General features: G+C 39.5%; 1 protein-coding gene across 2 annotated transcripts in view; it reads left to right on the forward strand.

Moving 5' to 3' along the window:
- Positions 1-14593: 14593 nt before the first annotated feature.
- The window catches only part of CDC14B (cell division cycle 14B), a 100989-nt gene continuing 93106 nt past the window's right edge, over positions 14594-22476 (forward strand). Inside the window, exon 1 of one of the 2 annotated variants that reach the window (XM_082611106.1) lies at positions 14594-15190. In XM_082611106.1, the coding sequence (XP_082467232.1) occupies positions 15031-15190 (160 nt within the window). In that variant the 5' untranslated portion in view covers positions 14594-15030. The remainder of the gene's footprint in view (positions 15191-22476) is intronic. The other variant, XM_082611105.1, reaches the window with a different exon arrangement.

The raw sequence follows: 22476 nt of genomic DNA on the forward strand, positions 1-22476 counted from the left end.
GTGGTTTGAAGAAGGTCCTGCAGGGAAATGCAGGAGACTGAAGTGCTCGAAGAAGGTTTGCACATGAATTTCTAAAAGCAGCTCACAAGGACCCCAAGTGTAATTGGCCTTATTCATCATGATGATGTATTTGATCAAAGCTCTTTTGGAAGTAAAGCTTGTTTCTAGAAAATTATTTTAAATATTATGCCAATCTTCTTACAATGCCATTTTTAAAAATAGGTAGCACTCAGAATATTTTAAAGGTTTCTTTAGAAATGATTCCAGCTCTGTTAACTTTACTCTGAGAGCAGCCTGTAGTCACTGACATTTCCAGACGTTGACTCTTAAGGACTTAAAATGCCATATGTGAATGTATTTACTGATTTGATGTAAATAAAAAATAGCTTCATATTTCCAAGCAACATCTCTTATAAACACAACATTCATCTTTCTTTCTGCCTAAACCAGCGCACTTTCCTCTCCATTTTTTAAAACTGAAAGCTCAGCTTTTGATGTTTTGTTGCTTGTGTCTATATTGTCAATTAATTCTGTTTGCCACAGAAGAGGAAAATGAAGCAAAAGAAAATGCTTTAAAAAAATCTATTGGAGGGTCTTCCCTGGTGGCGTAGTGGTTAAGAATCTGCCTGCCAATGCAGGGAACACAGGTTCGATCCCTGGTCTGGGAAGATCCCACATACTGAGGAGCAACTAAGTCCGTGCACCACAACTACTGAGCCCACATGCCACAACTACTGAAGCCCTCGCACTGCAACTACTGATGTCCACAGGCCTAGAGCCTGTGCTCTGCAACAAGAGAAGCTGCTACAATGAGAAGGCTTCATGCCACAACGAAGAGCAGCCCCCGCTCACTGCAACTAGAGAAAGCCCACACACAGCAACAAAGACACAACGCAGCCAAAAAAAAAAAAAAAGTATTGGATAGACTTCCCCGGTGGGCCTGTGGTTAAGACTCCATGCTTTCACTGCTGAGGGTGCGGGTTCAATCCCTGTTCGGGGAACTAAGATCCCGTAAGCTGTGTGCAGTGGCCAAAAAACCCAAACAAAAAACAAAACCAAAAAAACCCCCAAACAAACAAAAACCCAAGACAAGCAAAATAAACAAAAAACAAAACAAATCCGTACTGGAGACATTTTTCCAGGAAGACATACAGACAGGTACATGGAAAGATGGTCAACATCACTAATCATCAGGGAAATGCAAATCAAAACTACAATGAAATATCACCTCACACCTGTTAGAATGGCTAGGAGCAAAAAGACAAGAAATAATAAGTGTTGGTGAGGATGTGGAGAAAACAGAACCCTTGTGCACTGGTGGAGGGATGATACATTGGTGCAGCTGCTATGGAAAACACTATGGAGGTTCCTCAAAAAATTAAAAATAGAATTACCATAAGATCCAGCAATTCAACTTCTGGGTATTTATCAGAAGGAAATAGAAACATTAACTTGAAAAGATGTCTGCAGCCCCATATTCACTGCAGCATTATTTACAGTAGCCAAGACATGGAAACAACCTAAGTGTCTGTCAATGGTTGAATGGATAATGAAGATGTGATATATACATATACAATGGAATATTACTTAGCCATTAAAGAGAATGAACTCTTGACACGTGACAATATGGATGGAACTTGACGGCATTATGCTAAGTGAAATGTCAGACAGAAAAGATAAATACCATATGATCTCACTAATACGTGGAATCTAAAAACAAAACAAATGAAAACAAACAAACAAAAAAATAAATTCACCGATAAAGAGCAGATTGTTGGTTGCCTGAGATGGGGCTAAGGGGGTGGGCAAAATGAATGAAGGAATTCAAATGGTACAAATTCCCATTTATAAATAAGTAAGTCATGGGGATATAATGTGCAGTATGGTGGCTATAGTTAATAATAACTGTATTGCATATCTGAATAGAGTTTTTCAAATATGGATCTTGAAAGTTCTCATCACAAGAAAAAAAATTATAACCATGTACCGTAACGAACGTTAACTGGACTTATTGTGATCATTTAAAAATATATACAGATATCAAATCATTATGTTGTACACTTGAAATTAATATAATGTTATGTCCATTATATCTCAAAAATGTATTGAAAACAATGATCCATGTATGTTTTGTAATGAAGAAAATAAAATATAGTACCAGAGACATTCTGGCAGAGAGACCTGTGACCACAAACATTTTAAACATCTTTCTCCCACCTCTTTAGGGAAAAAATGTAGCTAATTCTTAATGTTGAGATATTATTCTAATATTGAGTTAGAATCTATGGACTGCAGTGTAATCTTACATATCTTTGTCAAAAATTATAAAAGTCATTATGCTTGTAAGTTTTTTTAGGTCATTTTGTTTTAAGATATAAAAGTAAACCACATACGGAGTATATAATAACCAATATATGCTTGCATTTACATAGACTATATCTGGATACATAAAAAAATTGAAAACATTGTTTACCTATAGGAAGGCAGCCAGGTGATTTGCAGATGCCAGAGGGATGGAGACTCTTTATTGTCTATTGCTTTGCACTTTCTGAATTTTGAGCCATGTTGGTGTATTATCTATTTAATAAATTAATAGTTATTTTTATAAATAATAATAATCCAAATTGTCATTGCACTATAACCTTCTCTACATTATTTGATACTAATTGGTTATAGAAGATTCAACTGCAGTACCACAAAGAATAGCAACCTCATTGCTTTATAATCCCAGGTCTCCTGTTATCTTGAACCGTATTATTTTCTATTTCCCACACACAAAGCAAATATTCTCAGTTACACTGGTAATCAGGCAAATGTAAATTAAAACAATGAGATGCCATTTTTCTACCATGTGAGAGGAGTTCTGGAGGAAGTGCTGCAAGGAGCGTAGCTCAGGGTAGGATTCTGTGGTGGTCAGAGAAGACCACACATCAGTTAACACTTGAATAGTTGTGAAAAGGAGTAAGAATTGGCCATACAGAAAAGTAGTGACAAGGGCATCCAGGAAGAGCGAGTATATGGAGGAGCACGGCACTTTGAGGACTCTATGTGGCTGAGCACAGGAGGCAGTGACAGAGTCACAGGAGGGGATTTTCAGATGAGACCAAAGCCAGATCACAGAGGCCTCATATACTTTCTAAATATCATTACCCAATGAAGGGAACTGGGCCTTCCTGAAAGAATGGATGATTCTAGGACCAGGGCTCAGAAAGGACAATTTACACATGTTCTTGTGCCAGAACATAAGAAAGCACTAAAAAATTGATGGGGACATGTCAAAAAGACACAGAAGCTAGTATGAAGAGCCACCCACTAGTCAAATCTGGGACAATTTGAGCATCAAAATATACAATGTAAGGGATTATAACCCATTGTAGAAAACAAGTGATAATCCATAATCCATCCATCCACCTACATGTATACATACATACATTCATACATACATAAAAGGGAGAGAAAAGAAAGCTCTTTTTTCTATGGAATACCAATTTTTTTAAAATTTATTGAAATATAGTTGATTTACAATGTGTTAATTTTTGCTGTACAGCAAAGTGCCTCAGTTATATATATATAACTTTTTCTTTTTCATATTCTTTTCCATTCTCATTTATCACAGGATATTGAATATAGTTTCCTGTGTTGTATTTGTTGTTTATCCATGCTATATATACTATGCATCTATTAATCCCAGCTCCTAAGCCTTCCCTCCCCCACCTCTCCCTTGGCAACCACAATTCTGTTCTCTATGTCTGACTTTCTGTTTCATAGATATGTTCATTTGTGTCATATTTTAAATTCCACATATAAGTGATATCATACGGTATTTGTCTTTCTCTTTCTGATTTACTTCACTTAGTATGATAACCTCTAGGTCCATCCATGTTGCTGCAAATGGCATTATTTCATTCTTTTTTGTGGCTGAGTAATATTCCATTGTATATGTATACCGCGTCTTCTTTATCCATTCATCTGTTGATGGACATTTAGGCTGTTTCCATGTATTGACTATTGTAAATAGTGCTGCAATAAACATTGGGGTATGGGACTTCCCTGGCAGCCCAGTGGTTAAGACTCTGCGCTCCAACTGCAGGGAGCATGGGTTTGATCTCTGGTCAGGGAAATAGGGTCCCGCATGCCTCAGGGTGTGGCCAAAAAACAAACAAACAAAAAACATTGGGGTGCATGTATCTTTTTAAATTTTAGTTTTGTCTGGGTATATGCCCAGGAGTAGGATTGCTGAATCATATGGCAACTCAATTTTTAGTTTTTTGAGGAATCTCCATACTGATTTCCATAATGGCTGTACCAATTTACATTCCCACCAAAAGTGTAGGAGGGATCCCTTTTCTCCACACCCTCTCCAACATTTATTATTTGTAGACTTTTAAAAAAAAATTATTTTGGCCGCACCCCACAGCATGTGGGATCTTAGTTCCTGACCAGGGATCGAACCATGCCCCCTGCAGTGGGAGCACAGACTCTTAACCACTGGGCAACCAGGGAAATCCCATATTATTTGTAGACTTTTTAATGATGGCCATTCTGACTGGTGTGAGGTGGTACCTCATTGTAGCTTTGATTTACATTTCTCTAATAATTAGTGACGATGAGCATCTTTTCATATGCCTATTGGCCATCTGTGTGTCTTCTTTGGAGAAATGTCTAGTTAGGTCTAGGATGCCAACTAATGAATGTAGAAGACAATTAGAAAATCACCAGTCTGCATTGTATAGTATAATACAGAATAGTAACAACTCATTTGGAATCATCAATGTGTACTGAATCATTGGGTGAAAGTTTGTGGTCTTGAAGTATCTCCCCACAAATTGTTTATTAGATACAAAGGGAAAAATTACACCTTTACAGTGGAAAATCTAACAGACAACACCTTAATGAATCAAAGTTCATGAATTACCCGGAATGGGGGAAATTGACATCCTGGAGTCCTAATCTGATACATCAAGGATATATCATCACAGCAGAGAACTCCTGCAAAAATGTACATACTGAGGCTAATCTTTAGGAAAAGCATTTCTTCCTGGGTCAGGGGAAAAAGTGCTATAAAGGACAGTATTAGGACAACTGGTGAATTTTGAAGATGGACTAAATATTCGATAACATTGTAAGGATGTTAAGTTTTCTGAATTTGACAATGACATTATGGTTATGTAAGAAAATGTCCCTGTTCTTAGGAAATACAGTCATGATGTCTGTAACTTACTCTTGGATGGTTCAGATACTAAAGTTTTTCCCCTAAATTAAATTTTCCATAGGTTTGAAACTTTTGAAACTAAAAAATAAAAATAAAAAGTCCCAAATCCTTATGCTGTACGCCTTAAACTTATACAGTGTTGTATGTCAATTATATCTTAATAAAACTTGAAGAAAAAAAAGACAGAAAATAAAGATCACTCTCATAGAAATGTATAGGATGGTCCAGAAAATAAACTCAAGAAGACTTTCCCTACATGGGGCAGGGAGCTATTACAACATTTTAATTGATAATATGATGCTATTAGATTCACCGTTTTGAAATTTTACTAGGGGAGCAGGGTGGAACATAGTCCAGAGCAAGTCTGATCCCCAAACTATCACTTGGATTCCCTAAATACATTTTAGTGTTATTTTGGCAGCTAGATTTAAGTCAGAAGCATAGGTTTTAAATATAATTTTTAGTAGTGCACAAACTAAAAGAATTAATACATTAAATGTGAAAACATAATTGCTTTTCTTTCAATAAATATTGTTAAATGAAAATCCACTTTTACATACAATTTCTAGAAACTGACTGCCTATATTATGGATCGTTTCAGGCTTCTGTTTTTTTCTTGTGCATAGTCCCTACTTTTGGATAAAATAATTCACTGCTCACTTGAATCTGTATTTAAAAATGAAAAGAGGAAATTAATGGAGACTCCAATTTAATCCGCCCATTTGTGCTCTTGTATCATTGAAGAAGAAAAAAAGTCATGAATAGTGAAAACCTCTCACCATGTAAGAATTTTAAAGTATAGATCTGTGCAGTTTACTCTTTCCTGCCTTCCCTACTCCTATAGGAAATAGTGGGTGCAAGTGGACAACCAAGACTGGGCTAGGATTTCCTCATATATGGGAAAATTTATAACAAAAAGACAGAAAAATCACCCAATGTATTGGAATTGGTAGCTAGTTTTCTCTGAAAACCTTTGCAAGGAATTTCCTTCCTAGCCACAACAGGCGCTAAAGAATAAATTGCTGTTACACTTCTACAATTAGAGAAGTGACTTGAAATTGATCTACTTCTTTGTGGATGGGGCAGAGTCAGACAAGGTTGTCTTTCTTGTCCTGCAACAATTGGAAAGAATAATATGTGTAGTAAAGTGAAGGAGGCTATTAGCTACTTCAGATTACCTGGTTATCTCTCCTGATTACTAACCTTGCAAGCTCTATCCTACCACCACCAAGCCCCAGTGGGAGGAGGCCTGGTGGGCTTGGCCCAGCAGCTGGGGCCAAAGGCAGGGACAACTTGGGTCTGCAGCAAATTTTGCAGAGTCCAAGAGAAAACAGTCAAGTCCTGTATGAAGAAAAAGACTGAGACTCCAGCCAGCAGAGACCATCCAATTCAGTCAGGGTGAGAGAGCAGGAGGAAAGTTTCAGAAGCTGAGGTATGGCACCAAGGGGTGTCAGAGACGATGGAGAGCAGTAAGCAGGGGCAATGGAAGAGTGGGGGAATGGATTGGAATGGTAAGGGGGATTGTCAGGATAAAGGCCTGACACAGGGAACCATGCTCACCTTTGCATGGATGGTATTTTTAAAAGGTCCGTGATTCTGTATCTTGTTTTGGGTGGTGGTTACACAGGTGTATATAATTTTAAAACTCATTGAACTAATACCTAAAATCTTTGCTTTTATTGTACGTTAATTATACCTTGATTTTTTAACAGCCTGTTGGAACTAAATACAGCAGGAAACTTCTGTAGCTGAAATCACAGTTTTACCAACTGTACCCCAGAGTTTACTCTGAACATAGGTTAATAAATCCTCACAAGGCCTCCTTTACACTTACAAAAATGAGATGATGAGAGACTGCACTGCCCAGAAATCGGGCTAAAATAAAGAAGAGTTTAATTTCGAAGTTGTGTTCGGCCTTGGTGTAAATAAAAGTGTCGCAGATGTAGTAGATTCTCTTTTTTGGTCAGGCTGTAATAGGTGTAATTTCTTTTGCTCCAGTAGACCTCTGGGCCTTGTGAGAAGCCAGGAGAAGGAACTGAAATTAGTCTGGACAATAATTTAAAATACTGTCTCCCTGGTGAACAAAAGAAGCTGAGAAATATATGTTTAATGAAATAAAAACTTTGCATTTCTTAGTATGGATATAGGCTGTACCTTGTAGAAACAATCGTAGGATACAAGAACAATACGTAAAATCAATAAGCTTCCCTGTCCACCAGCAACGACCAAGTAGAAACTGTATAAGAGAAAAAAAGAGGCCCTTTCACAATTGCAGCAAAATCATACAATGCCTCATAATAAACCTATGATGATTTACTTATTGAAGGGCATAAGAGGACTTAAATAAATTGAAAGCTATACCTTTTCCATTAATTCAACAAATTTGATATTTTATGAAATTTCTATTAAAGAAGTTCAATATTGTAAATATATCAATTTTCCTCAAATTAGTCTAGCAATTGAATGTTACCCCAGGAAAAATTTAAGTAAGAATTTAAAAATATCTAAGACTATAGAGAAAAGCTGACTTTGATTATGAAAATTCCAAACACAGAAAAAAGTAGAAAGACAATGAAAAAACAAGTAACCATTACCTGGACTCAACAATTCTTACTGCTTTGCCATAGTTGCTGCATAGATAGATGGACAGGCAGACAGAAAGTGATATAGGGTACACATTTACTGAACTATTTAAAAGGGTTACACTCTTAACACTTTATCCATAAATTCTTCAGTATGCATCTTACTGGATGTATTAGATGGTTTGGGTGCTATAACAAATACCACAGACTGGGTGGTTTAAACAATAGACATTTATTTCTCATATTTCCAGAAGCTGGGAAGTCTAAGATCAAGGTGAGGCAGGAGATAGATGGGCTTAAGGCTGAGAAGCTGGAATCTGTCCCCTGTGGAGAGATATTCAAGAAAAAGACAATGGCAGGAGCAAGGAGAAGCTGAGCCCCGCTTGGAGAAAAGATAAAGAAACCACATATTTCTCATTCTTGAAGTCAAGGAGACCTCCCTGACTAAACATGCGCAGAAAGGCTCCTCGGGGGTCAAGGGGTGGGGAGGGGGCATCACCACATAATAGGTGGTGTCAGCCTCCTCATAGGCTTCTGTACTGGAATCCATCTTGGCAAAAAGATACGCATGCATGTCAGGCAGGGGTCTAGGACAGGTCCCTGTGGAAAAGAAATGAGATAATTGGCCAAAGGTAAACAAAGACCTGGAAGAACTGCCCTATATAAGTGATGTGAATCACCTCTCTGGTGCACTCCTCCTCATTAGGGAGGACTCCCACACCCCTTCTCTCAGGGTGTCTATATCTGCCTTGCTTCTGTCTAAAACAAACTGTTTCTCTGTGTGCTCTCCCACTTGTTGTGCTGTCTCTAATAATAAACTTTGTACCTGTTTTTACAGTTTTTGCCTCCTTGAGAAATTCATTTTTCAACAGGGGCAAGAGCTAGGGCAACTTTGTTTCTAGCCTTTAGCCCCTGGTGGGCTGGTGGCTAGGATTCCTGGTTTTCACCCAGGCTACCCAGGTTCAGTTCCTGGGCAGGGAACTAATATCTGGCTTCAAGCCACTGCTCACTGCTATCTCCTCGAGATCAAAGGTGCTGGTGGATTCGATTGCTGGTGATGACTCTCTTCCTGGTTTGCAGACAGCCACCTTCTAGATGTGTTCTCACTTTCTTCCTCTTCTTATAAGGGTGCTAATCACAACATGAGGGCCACACCCTCTTGACCTCATCTAAACGTAATTACCTCCCAAAGGCCCCATCTCCTAACACCATCACTCTGGGGGTTAGGATTTCAAAAGATGAATTTTGAGGAGACACAATTCAGTCCATACCACCAGAATAAGACCATTCTCCTACATAACCATATTATTATTATCATACCCCAAACATACAACAATATTTTCCTAATATCACCTAGTGCCCAATCCATATACAGATGTCTCCAGTTGTCCTAAACATGTCATTTACAGCTGGAGAGTATATGCATTGCATTTGGTTGTCATGCTTCTTAAGGCTCTTTTCATTTACCACAGATCCCCTAATTCAGTAGACTCCAGTTTTTTTCCCCCAACATTTGCTTGTTGAAGAAACAGTTTGTAGAAAGTCCCACATTCAGGATTTGTTAGATTGTTTCCTTATAAGTCATTTAACTTGTTCCTCTACCCCCTATATTTCCTGTAAACTGAAGTTAGATCTCAAAACTTGATTAGATTCAGGGTAAACATTTTTGGCTCTAATACTTTATTGGTGATGCTGTGTTCATCAAGAGGCACATCATCTCTTTTTTGTTCAGTCTTAGAGAGGCAATATTTAACATTTGGTTTAAAGTGGTGATAGTATTATAAAAATATTTTTGGAAAAGAAAAATTGTAAGGAGGAACTAATCCCATCAGACACCAAACCATTCTATAAAGCTACAGTAATCTAAACAGTGTGCATAGACACAGAAATAGACAAAAAAGATCAATAAAAAAGAACAGAGATTAGAATCAGGCCACAGTATATATGAAAACTATACATACAAAAGGGTAGCATTTCAAATCACTGGAGAAAAGATGGACTATATCATAAAAAATGTTGGGGAAAAAAATAGATGCCTACTTTATCCTACATCCTCCAAATAAAATCCAGGTGGATTAAAGACCTAAATATAATAACATCTCTAAAAAAATAGAAGAAAATAAAGAATGCTTTTAAAATATTGGGATGGGACAAACAAGATACAACATCTAGAAGCCTTAAAGATTGGTAAAATTGATTTGACATTAAAACACAAAACTTTTGTAGCAACATGAAGAGAGTAATATGACAAATAGACAGGCAATATCAACCAAGATTGAAGGGATGATATCCATAATACATAAATATTCCCACTAATTTAAAAGAAAGTGAAAACAAATAGAGAAACGAGCAAAGGACATAAATAAGAAATTCTTAGAAAATATACTGTAAACATCTAATAAGCACTTTATAATATGCTTAGCTTCACTAGTGATCAGGGAAATGCAATGAAAATAGCCGATATCATTTTTATCCTCAAACTTAAAAATATTAATTATATCCAGTGATTCAGGTTGCGGGTGTGGGGAAACACCCAAAATATTGTTGGTATCTATTAAATTCTGAAAGTGAATACCTTTTGATTCAGCAATTCCATCTCCTGTGGATATACATATGTTAGGATATTAATCGCAGCACTGTTTGTAATAGCACCCCCCACAACACAACCTAAGTGTCTATCTATAGGAATATAAATATGGAAAACACACAGGGAAGCCTATGCAGCCATCAGAGTGGATGAAATTGGCCATAAGGACTGACATAATTTTCAAGATGCAGTATGAAGTGAAAAAAATAAGTTCACAGAACAATATGCACAGTATAAACCAATTTATTTTTACAAATCTTTTAAATCTAAACATAGACTGTTAAAGGTGGTTATCTATGAAGGTAGGATTGAGGTGTGAAGGAGAACTTTCATATATATATGTACATATATATACATACATATATATATATATATTTCTGCTTTTCATTTAAATAAAAAAAAATACAACCACATGTTCATGCATTATTTGGTCATATGCTATAAAATCAAAGAGAAAGAAAAACTCCTTACTAACTCCTTACTAAAAAATCTTTGAGGTAAAAAGCCACTATCACAAAATAAGACCTAGATTTAAGAAGCTAATAATGAGCATGTATGTTCATTCAGTCTTGGTAGAAGTGTTTAGCATGAATGTGCTGATCTTCATGTATCATCTTCCATTTTTTCCAAATTACTAAATTCTACTCTACTGACATACTGAATATCTGACAGTATGTCAAAGGCATGTCAGCATGTTTTGAAAGGCAATGTGAGAGAAAGAGTTTGGTACTGCTCACTCAGCCCCCTAGGCACAAGGCTCTTTGGCTTTGCGGTGAAAGCATCCTCAGTCATACTTGATCACAAGACTCAACATAATCAGAATTCTCCTCATTCTCTACCCCACCTCCACCCCAGCATTCCATTATTCCATTATTATTACTATTATTATTATTTGGTGGGAAGAAGTGTACAAGACCAAAAAATCCAATTACCATCAGGAATATTGTTTTAAAAATCCACAGTGTTAGGGTCTGATCTGAGGTTCAAAAAATTAATCAAAATTTACAATATTTACACAACTATAGAGGTTATTCAACTTCAGAAACCTACCAACAAGGAAAGGTCCCTTCAAACTCTGTTCTCAAACTGTGATGCATGATGCTGGCCCCAAAAAAGAGCCATGGGTTTTCAAACCAAACTCACAGCAGGAGGTGGGTGGGATGACTGCCTTGACCTGTCAAATGAGGGATTTCTCACCAATAAAATAAGAACAATACCATCAAACAGGGCATTTGTGTGAAGCCCTTAGCACTGTGGCCAGCATGTGGTGGTAGCTATATATATTCATTTTCTTCCTTTTTTGCAGTTCTAAGAGATTTTCAGTCTCAGGGTCGGGAACATAGGGGATTTCAGATTAACACTGAGATTAACAGAATAGCCAATGAAATAAAACCAATTTTTCTTAAATATGCTAGTGAAGATTTTAGTGTGTTTTCCCATATGCCTGCTACCTAAACCCTCTAGTTTTTATGGAAATTTGACCTTAAACTAATTATCTTCACATAATTAAAGCTGTAATTCACTGATTCTGATATTTATATTATCATTTGAAACTTTAGCATCATATATATACCCACCAGTTTTTACTAATTTTAGGGCAAGATTTAAATTCTTCAGAATACGAGTTATCTAAAATGTATAAGAAAATGTTCCATAATTGTTTTCCTTTCAGGGTCAATTTACCTAGTAGAAAGGACTATTTTAGAGAACCCCTCCCTTCCCTTTTTATTTAGCTTTTCACCGTGCTGCCCATGATGTTGAGGAAACAACCAGAAAGACAATCAGAATCCTGGAGAGTGTCTTGATTCTGGCCCCAGGGCTGCCAATGCCACTTAGGTGGATCCCCATGTCCTGACTGTAAAAGAACAGCCTTGTGCCAAATATTGTCTAAGGTGCTTTCAAGCTCTAAAATTCTATGATCAATGGTCAATCTGAACAACAAACTAGCCAACCAACCAAGCAAACTAAACTACATTTCCTGTGGCCAAATTCTCTGAGCCCAGGAGCCCAGAGGTCAGCTTATTGTATAGTGGGAAGAGTCAATTTGTTCAAAAGACGTGCTACATACAAAACAAGTATCAGTAAGAAATAGCTCTTTTCTGCCACTATCTAAACACGACCTAAAAACAAAATATAAATAAGGTTTTAAACTTCAATATGTATACTTAGCATATGGACTACCTATTCCCCAAAATGGAAGATATTTCCACATAATTTCAAAGTGTAATCATGTAACTTCTCTCCTAATGATGTTATACTAACAAAACCATAAAATTTTAATGTTTTTAAAATGTGAAAATACTTAACAGTATAGTTATTTGTATTTATAACACTTTTTCTTTTATTTAAATCATATACATTTCATTAGAATTTCTAGCCCAAACATTGTATTTGAAGGTGAGAGAAAACAAACTGATATAGGTGAACTTCTTGGCACTTTAGTCTTAGTCTGGCATTTAGATAAGTCACTCTCAAACAAATACAATGTCAAAGCATACGTGAATTTCTTTAATCTAAGGAGCCAAGTGGACAACACCCAAGTATTATCTATTCAAAACGAGACCTACTCAGTGTTAATTAGATTTATTTTGATCATTTTGCAGTATATACAGATATCAAATCACTATGTTGTACAACTGAAACTAATATAATGTTATATGTCAATTATACCTCAACACAACAAGACAAAAACCAAGACTTACTCTTGTAAAATGCCAGATAGTCCGGGAAATGGCAGCCTTTCTACCGCTGAGCCTCTAGGCCAGTGTGAAAGGCCTCCTCTTCTCAGTCAGAACGGAGGACCTGGGATGGGTAGGTTTCTGCTTATCTAGACTCATTTGCACAGCACTTCACAGCCTCCCAAGTCTCTTGCTTCTTTGCTGCCCTTACAGACAACACACAGGCCATTTTTAATTTAAGGCCTTCACTGACTGATTTCCTTATGGGAAATGGGAAGAATGAACATGATTACTAAAATTCTGGTCTAAGTGTCAGATCTCTAGTTCCAGACTGTTCAAATGCTACTGTCATGCAGAGCCCTCTTTCCTCCAGCCCCCATTCCTCCTTAATTAGTAGTGTTTAAGGTAAAGGCCTTCAACAATAGAAGTCAAACAGCCTCCCGCCCCCCCCCCCCAGGTACTCCAATTTCTGAGAGGCTTGCTGGAGGACTGACTCAAATTCATCTTTTTCTTCTAGAGGTTGGCAGTAACTGCGGAACTGCAGGGTAAAACCTTAAAATACTGGTGAAAAATTAGGAAGAGCTTGCAAGATGTAGAATTTTGAGGTATGAAATCTAAATACTGCCCTCCAGTCTTAACACCCTTTTCTATGCCACCATGGAAATTCATTTAAAAGCCTTCTAAAATGACAGTTTTGGTGAAGTTCTAGAAAGATCAGGCATTATTTTAACCCGGTAGAAAAAAAAGAAAGAAAGAAATATGACTATACAGTTTGCAAGATAAAAGTTAAAGGATTAAATTCGCCACTTGCTTCAATATTTCAATAGTTGGACCTGTCGATACCTTAGGTAAGAAATACATAGTAACTGGTGTATAAAACTACTGAGTCAGTTCGGGCACAGGATTCCGAGATGAAGAACTTCGAGGTGCAAACCTTTACAGTATATCGTATTTCCACGGTAGTTTCATTGACTCCTTAAGAAGCCCTTGCTTGGTCTATTTGAATCCTGAGCATAGGTCAATAAAAAGACCGTAGCTGATTTAGATAGTTCCTAAGTTCTGACATCAACACTACCTTAAGTCTATATAACAGCAGACAATTTAAGAAGTCCATATTCTTCCAAGCCAGCAGCCATGGCAAGAGTCCCTTTCACTTGGTGCTATTACAGGGAAAACGAAGAAATACTTTAAAAAATATACAGGCCAAAGAACTGGAGTTAAGTTACTAGGGTGGGGCTGTGTAAAGCTTTGGTGACTCACTAAATGAAGTTGTGAGCTGGGGTCTTGGCACTAGGGGAACACAGAAGAAACAGAAAAGTTGGGGGGTTTGCATAGGGTGGCGAGCACACTTTTATCTTTGATTGGCGCAATCACTCAGACTTTTCTTTATGGCGTCACCGGCTACCTGCCTGTAGAAAAGCTCTGTCTCTGTGACGTCACGCCTCACTGACCAATGAAAGGGCTCAGTCTGCGGGCCCCGAGGAGGGTTGTGGGCCCTTTTTTGTGAATGAAGCTTCTTGGATCAACCCTCCTGGAGTCCCCAGGAGCCGCGGCCCGCTGTGCTCGGGCTCCTCGGTGGTAGCGTCCGCGGCTGCGGTGGGCGCGCACGGTTACTCTAGGCAGCCCCAGCCGCCGGCCGCAGCACCGTCGCCTCTGCCGCGCCAGCGGGCTGCTGGCACCTGGGGGCGGGCTGGGGGTCGCCGGCAGCGGCAGGAGGCGCTGTAGCGAGGGCTGTGGCGCGGGTCCCGCGGCGGCCGCAGGAAGGAGCGGGACAGCCGCGGTGGGCCAGGCCCCTCCTCCGGCTCCTGCGCGGCCACCTCCCGCCGGGCTCCGCCGGCGCCTGCAGTCGGCGCAGCGCCGCTCCGCGCCCGCAGCCCTGAGCGCCCGCGCGCGGGGCCAGCGGGGTCTTCGGCGGGCTAGCGAGCGCGCGAGGCCATGGTCGTGGTCCCCTGACGGGCTGCGGCCGCCTCCATGAAGCGGAAGAGCGAGCGGCGGCCGAGCTGGGCCGCCGCGCCCCCCTGCTCGCGGCGGTGCTCGTCGTCCTCGCCGGGAGTGAAGAAGAGCCGCAGCTCCACGTCGCAGGAACTGCACCACCTGGACCGACAGGACGACCTGTACCTGGACATCACCGGTGAGCCGGCGAGCGATCGCATGGCGGGGCACCCCGGACACGCGGCACCCGGCGCGGGGGTCCTAGCCCACCCACCCGGGGCAGTAGAGGCGCCTCCCCGGGCCAGACTGACACGCCTCCACCCCCACCCCCATAAAAGCCCGAGCCGGCCACACCCCCTTCAGGATCCGGGCCCTGGGAGTGCCCCCCCACCCCGAGTTTTCTTCTGCGTTTGTTGCAAGCTGTAACTTTATCCGTTTTGCACCCTCCTACCCCAGCAAGATGGCCCCTGGGGTCACCTTTCTAAATTGCGGGCGTCTGCTCGGCGCCTCGGGATTTTCCTAAATTCGAGTTGATACCGCCTCCCGGGTTGCAAGCTCGGTTGGCCCTTAAGGAGTATGAACCTCCGATTCACTCCAAAGGACTCCCCGAGCGCGCTGAACACGCCGGCGCGGGAGCTGCAGTGTTTATCTGGCGTTTGCCAAACCTCCGCTGCTCTGTGGGAAATGGAGTCCCTCCCGCCTGGGGCGGCGTTCCCCGGCCCGGCGCGGAAGCCAGATCCTTGCCCTGGTCCTCATTGCACTCGCCCCCTCCCCAGCGCGCGTACGAGCACGCCCCAGACCTCCTAGGGATAATTCCCCTGCCTTGCTTCTGGAATGTCACTTAGATGGCATTTGAACCGGTCAGCTTGATGAATGCCCAGAGTTGTCACTTTTGAGAAATCACAGGTAGAAAAGCAGTCGTTTGATAACTGCTTTATTATTAGTGCCGATTCTACAATTCTTGAAGACTTTATAAATCCAATTTGGGAGCCGTTGGGTTTGCCAGGATTGACACTGAAGCGTGTGAAGGCATTAAATGAGATGATGTTTGTGGAAACGCTTTGTCTACAATTTTGAGGGATTTTTCAGTCTGTTTTCTGTGGCTCAGAGTGTGTAAACCTCGGTGTGTTGGATTTTTATAAACTGTTTCCCGCCCATTGATAAACCAGGTATGCTGGAGTGGTCAGAACATTAATTAAGAAGGTGCTCAAACACAGAAATTTAGTAGAAATTATTTTCTAGGTCGATGGACGGTTGTTTTGAAACTAAGGTCCATTTCACAGAAAGTTGAGAGTAGAGCGGAAGGCATCTCGGCGTTGAGTGGATGGACCTTGGCGACAGAGGAGGTAGGCAGGAAGGGGTTGCCTTAAGTACCTGTCTCCGGCTGGCACCTGCCCAGGTCCACCGTAGCGCCTGGCGCTTTAGGAGGTGAAGCCCACTTGCTGAGGCTGAGACCAGGTCCCACCACGTTGTGCGCCTCCCGGGGAGATGGCCCCGCAGAGGAGGGCCGCGCGTGCAGGACCCACACGGCCTTATGCCTTGTTATGTATACCTCTTCGAAGGACCTTGTTGAATAGCATTTAATCTGGGGGCAAGTAATACACTTACTTGGTACAGAATTCTTAATTACAAAGGTAAAGAGGAGTATTATATATAGTGAAAAGTTGGTCTCAGCCACCGGGTGTTTTTCCCCAGAGGCAACTTATGTTCCTAGTTTCTTGTGAATCCTTACAGAACTAGACTGCATTGTTACACGTATACATTCTCTACCGTACGCAAGCACGGCAGCATACAATACGTTGTTTTGCACATTGTTTTCACAGTATTTCTTAGCAGAAAGATTGTTCTGTATTAGTACATGCAGAACTGCCTCATTTGGCTTTAATTACTGCTTCTGCCAAAATAGATTGGTTTAAAAGTATAAAACCATAAAATGCTATATGTGGATTTAAATGTATATGTATATGTTTTATGACTTGTTTATATATATGTGTATGTTTTATGACTTGTTTAGACAGTTCCCTATTGGAGACATTGTCTCCAATCGAAAAGGAAGAGTCTGACAGCAAAGTCATTGGGGTAAATCTTCCTCCTTTATGGAATAAAAGATGCAATGTGGCTGGCTTTCCTGAGGTAGTGATCAATGAATTAATTTCAGAAAACATCACCAAGCAGAATATTGAGGAAATAGTTGGTGCACTATATAAAATAATACTCTTATTTAGATGACAAGCCCAGATAATGGAAGGCTCCAATCTCAGTGTAAGCTCACTCCAGGGGAGTTAAGGAAATCAACTTCCCCTACGATTTCTCCAGATGTCCCTTAGTGACAGTCTTGTATTCCTGGGAATAATGATACTTAATCAGTTTGATTGGGTATGATATACAAGACAAAGTAACTTTGGATGCAAGGTGGGGATTTCTTTTTACTGGGCTTGTAGGAAACGCTTGAGGCCTCATCCTCAGCAAATGGCAACCTGGTACCATCCTTCCCAACTTGTTTTTCCCTCAGTTATTGCTTTCTAAAAGCAGTGCATGCACATTTTTAATATCAAACATTACTAAAGGAGATATATAAATATAGTTAGTTCCCCTCGCCTGGTAATATTTTCTTTCCCTTCAGTTTTCTACTCATATTCAAGTTTCTACAAATTGTGCCATACCTGTAAGAGTGGTCCTCTTTTTAATGGCTGCATGTTGTTGCATTGTATGGCTGAATTGTGATTTATTTAATGCTAATAAATAAATGGTTATTTGGGCGTTTTCCAATCCCTACTGCAAATGGCTGCAGTAGCATCAGTGTACATGTCTACCTACATGTGTGACTGTGTAAACTTGAAATGAAGAGGCCAGGTCAAAGTATATATAGGTTTATCCATTTGTGAGTGGACTTTTCGGGCAATTATGAATAATGCTGCTATGAACGTTCACGTACAAGTTTTTGGGTATATACTAAGGAGTAGAATTCCTTTGGGTATATACCTAGGAGTAGAACTGCTGGATCACATGGTAACTGCCAAGCTTTTTTCCAAAGCAGCTGTACCACCAGCATTCTTACTAGCAATGTATGGATTATTCCACATCCTCACCAACACTTGTTATAGGATTGTGAAGATTCTTTCCCAGTGGGGTTGGTTTGTAAACATTATTACTTCTGCCCACTCTACCTTTAAATACATTACTTTTTTTTTTTAAACTTTAGTCCCTTCACATTTTTATTACAGTCTATTTTATCTATAGGTTGAATTCCCATAGATCCCAGGGTATTTCATGTGTGTACATTTAACATAGGAGGCTTAATTCCTATTTTTGTTCCTCCCTCTTTTGTTATGTGGTCATTATTTATTGTCTATCCTGCCACTCCGATATACTGGACACTACTCTTACTAGGAGCAGACTGACCCAGGTTTTATTCCTAAGCAGACCCCATCAACCTCTCATTGACCATTCATTCAGTTCTTGCCATATGCAACGACATGGAATTTTACCTGTATTCCTGGTGCAGTTCCAGTGCACCATGTGAAAGAAAGTTTATAAATACAGTATAGACTGTATATGTTAATGCTAAAGAGATAACTGAGTAAAGATAAGATCCTAATGAGTTATCAGTCAGGAAGCAGGGGGAAGAAGGGAAACGAGGAGGGCTTTCAGTTGGATTTGGAACTAGGTATCTAGATGGGAGAAATACCAAGGGAAAAAATGTTGGACACAGTCAAGTTTTGTTGTTGTTTGGTTGGTTTTGGGGGTTTTTTTTGGCCATGCGGCTTGTGGGATCTTAGTTCCCCAACCTGGGCCCTTGGCAATGAAAGAGCCGATTCCTAACCACTGGACCACCAGGAAATTCCCCACAGTCAGGTTTTTGATTTTCCTATGAACCTCCTTGCGGCCAGAAGTCTGAATCTTTTTGATCTCTCTACATTCCTGTCCCTTAAATAGAGCCCTCTGTGAATGACATTGCACATTTTACTTTCCTCTTTATTAATATAGAAAAAAAATTAAAGGCTATAACATTACTGCATAATCTGTGTTTGATAATTTATAGGATTTAATAGTTGGTACAGAAGTTCAATTTATTTTACTTTTTTTTGTTTTTTAAATTTCTGACTAGTAACAAAAATTGTCAATAACTGCTGGCTTAAAAAATATTCTTGGTGGTTTGTCGTAAATTGAAAAATACTTTTTTTCAGTGTCTGCCATTATATTCTACCTTTTAAAGAGTGTCTGTATTATAACAGTAAATAATTTTATTGGAGAAGCTCTAATTGAGGTCAGCATTGTTATTTAAAAGCATTAATTAATGGTGTATTGGATACTCATCAAATAAAATTAAACAGATACAGCACTACTCCTCCCCACTTCTTTTTAGGATTTTAAAAATCACGCTAGACATCATTAGACAGGGAAAATTTATTCATTAATTGAAGTATTTTTTGAATGCTTACTATGTAAAATAGTCATGCATATTCATTGTTTGCAGTGATAGAAATATATTTTTCTTGATAGAAAAGGAATGCTGTTAACCTGGGGCACTGATTCAAGGAGGAAATAAATTAATTTTTCTTCAGCAGTTTCATGTAGTAGATTATTGAGTTTCAGTAACTGAAACTCATCAAAGTCTGTAGTGTTCACTTTTCTTCTTACTTATGACTTATGTCTATACTTACTCTCTGCGTAATGTGAATTTACTTTCTTGATTTATGTGCTTGCTTAATTCTTCAACATCTTTACTTCTGATGGTATCATGTTAGTCATCTGCTTTGAGTCTCATTCCTTAGGCACCAATAAAAAGGCAAAAACTTAACACAGTTTCAGTGTTGCTGCCACATAAAGAGTGCTTGGGCATAAAGATGAAGGGGAGGTGGAATAACTGGGTTACAGTGATAGTTTTTTTTTTTTTAATATTTCTTTATTTATTTAGCTGCACTGGACTTAGTTGCGGCATGTGGGATCCTCATTGAGGCATGCGGGATCTAGTTCCCTGACCAGGGATTGAACCTGGGCCCCCTGCATTGGGAGTGCGGAGTCTTAACCACTGGAGCACCAGCGAAGTCCCACAGAGATGGTATTAATGCCAGGAGTTGACAGCACAAATTAACTGCACTGTGCCTTAGAATGGGAATGAATTTCTCCAAATTTTGTTGGGGTTGGGGAGAGCTGGAATGAAACCACTTTGTGGATTTTTAGGATGGGAGGAAGGCACTGGCACATACCAATGACATTTCTTGGAAATTTCTGAGATAGTCTCTGGGGAACTCTGAATTGATGGACCTGGTATTTTTTGAAAGAATTTTAAGAAATCCCCTAGGAATTTCACAGTTGTCCATTTTTCCCTGTGAAGAAGCCAAGACCAGAGATAAGTAATTTTGCAAATTTGTAAAATAAGTTTGCAAATTTGCAAACTGCAAATTAATGCAGTTTCTTTTTGGGAAAGTCATGATCACCTGCCTTTTATTCTTTCTGACAGATAAAGCTGCTTCACAGTTATACATAAATGATTTCTTGAACATCTACTAGTTAGTCCTTTGCTACTTTGGCTAGTAGATAATGTCATAGTAGATGCTCCATAAGTAGTATCTATGAAGTTGAATTTAGAGAGATGAATAATTATCTAGTGAATTTGGAAAAATGAGCAAATAAGTACACAATTCAGGTCTTTCAGAGCTCATGCTATTTTCCAAGTTGGCCATGATTACACCCCTGATCTTCCAGATATTTCATTCCTTCAGCAAACATGCAATGAATATCTGTTCTGCCAGCCTTTTTTTTTCCCCCTTCAAGTGCATAAAATAGGTCACTGCTGGGAGATAGTCCCTGCTCTCATGGAGGTTATGTTCTATGCTTTATTTGAGAAAATAAAACTTGGAGGGTTTTTAAGGAGCACTAGCCTGAAGAGGAACCATATCTTGGTTGACATCTTTGGGGAAGAAAAACTTCTATGGTAGAGTTTTTGAAGAGCTAATTCTGGTAGTTAGGCTCGAGGACACCAGGGAAAGCTGGTGTCTCCCCACACAGGGGCTGAACACAGCCAGATTTAATAACCTTTTGGAGCCTGGATTCTCTCATCTGTTTAAAAAATAAAAAGTCTGCAGAGTTGTTGGGAGGATGAAATGAAGGGGATGCATGTTAAGTGCCTGGTTTGGTGCCTCGCTGACAACCGGGGCTCCATAAATGGTCTCTGGTATTACAAGTGTGCCAGCAGTGGGCAAGGCCGGGGGGGTACAGAGGGCACACTGAGACAGTCATCATGGTTGGGAGGGTTTCAGGCTCAGAAGCAAACATTTCTCCCATACGTGTACTTGCACAAAAGGTTCAGTGAATCAAAACAGTGAAAATGCAGTGTGTTCCTCTCCCTGCTTCTGAATGTAATCTTCAGGGCAGAAACGCTGCAGATGAGGCTGGCTCAGTATTTGTCGGAGACGTGGAGGAGGTTTGGCGCCGTGTTGATAATCTTTTCCGCCTTGGGAAAAACGTTACAGTTTCACTTTAAAGATTTCTTGTAAGGGGAAGAATAAACCAAAACTCTTCGGAGGCTATTGTTACATGCTTTTATTATACTGAAGAGTTTGTATGTTGCCTACTATTAAATTGCAGCTAAGTTTATGGGGAGTGGTTCTTCATAAAAATGCAAAGTCCTCATGGGAGAGCCTCAGGTAGAAGGTTATTTTTAAAAAGTGTGTTAAGTTATTTACTGATAAAATACGAATTTTTCAGAGTGGCTAACTTAAAGCATGACTGTGCCCTAGTACATCCGTTTTAAAAGAGTATTTCACAGATCCAAAAGCTTTGATACTGTGGTGCATATTATTGGCAGACAAGGTGTTTGTTTTGGGTAAAACAAATTACCTTTCAATAGGCCTTTCTAATGTTTAATGTGTGGCACAGAGACCCAATTATATTTGGAAGGGGTGGGAGTTAGAAAATAAGATAAATAAGAAATGCTATCTTTAAATCTATTTTATTATACTGGGAAAAAATAATTTTAGTAGCCACTATTTTGTTTTTCTTCCCATCGTAGCTACAGAATATTTTTATTTTAATCTTAGTAAGTCCTTTAAGGTCCTTCACATTAAAATTACTTTTATAATTGTCTTTAAAAAGAAATGAAAACATGGGTAGATTGGTTTATCTGAGTATTTAAAAGCCAGTCCTCACTTAGGTCAGGTACCATTATGAGTGAGGTAAGTAGGTCCAGGGGTTACTCTGGGCCAAAAGTGGAGAGATTGTATGGAGACAAAGAAAGTGGTGCAGCAGGAGCTAACCAATTTTCAAATACTGTTTCTTTACATTTTGTGATTTTTAGCTTCCAAGGTTGGTTAGTCACTTAATTTGTAGAAGTGCTGACTACCATATTAGCCAGGGATTACCTTAGAAAACAATTTCCAAAATAAAATTGATTTTAACTTCTGAAACACAAGGTTATTTAACTGGAATTTGTACATCTCATCTGAATTCTCTAGTTTATTTGAAAGTTTTACGCCCTTCTCT

The sequence above is a fragment of the Mesoplodon mirus genome (genome assembly GCF_964341445.2).
Source record: "Mesoplodon mirus genome assembly, chromosome: 1".
In the NCBI taxonomy this organism is placed as follows: Eukaryota; Metazoa; Chordata; class Mammalia; order Artiodactyla; family Ziphiidae; genus Mesoplodon; species Mesoplodon mirus.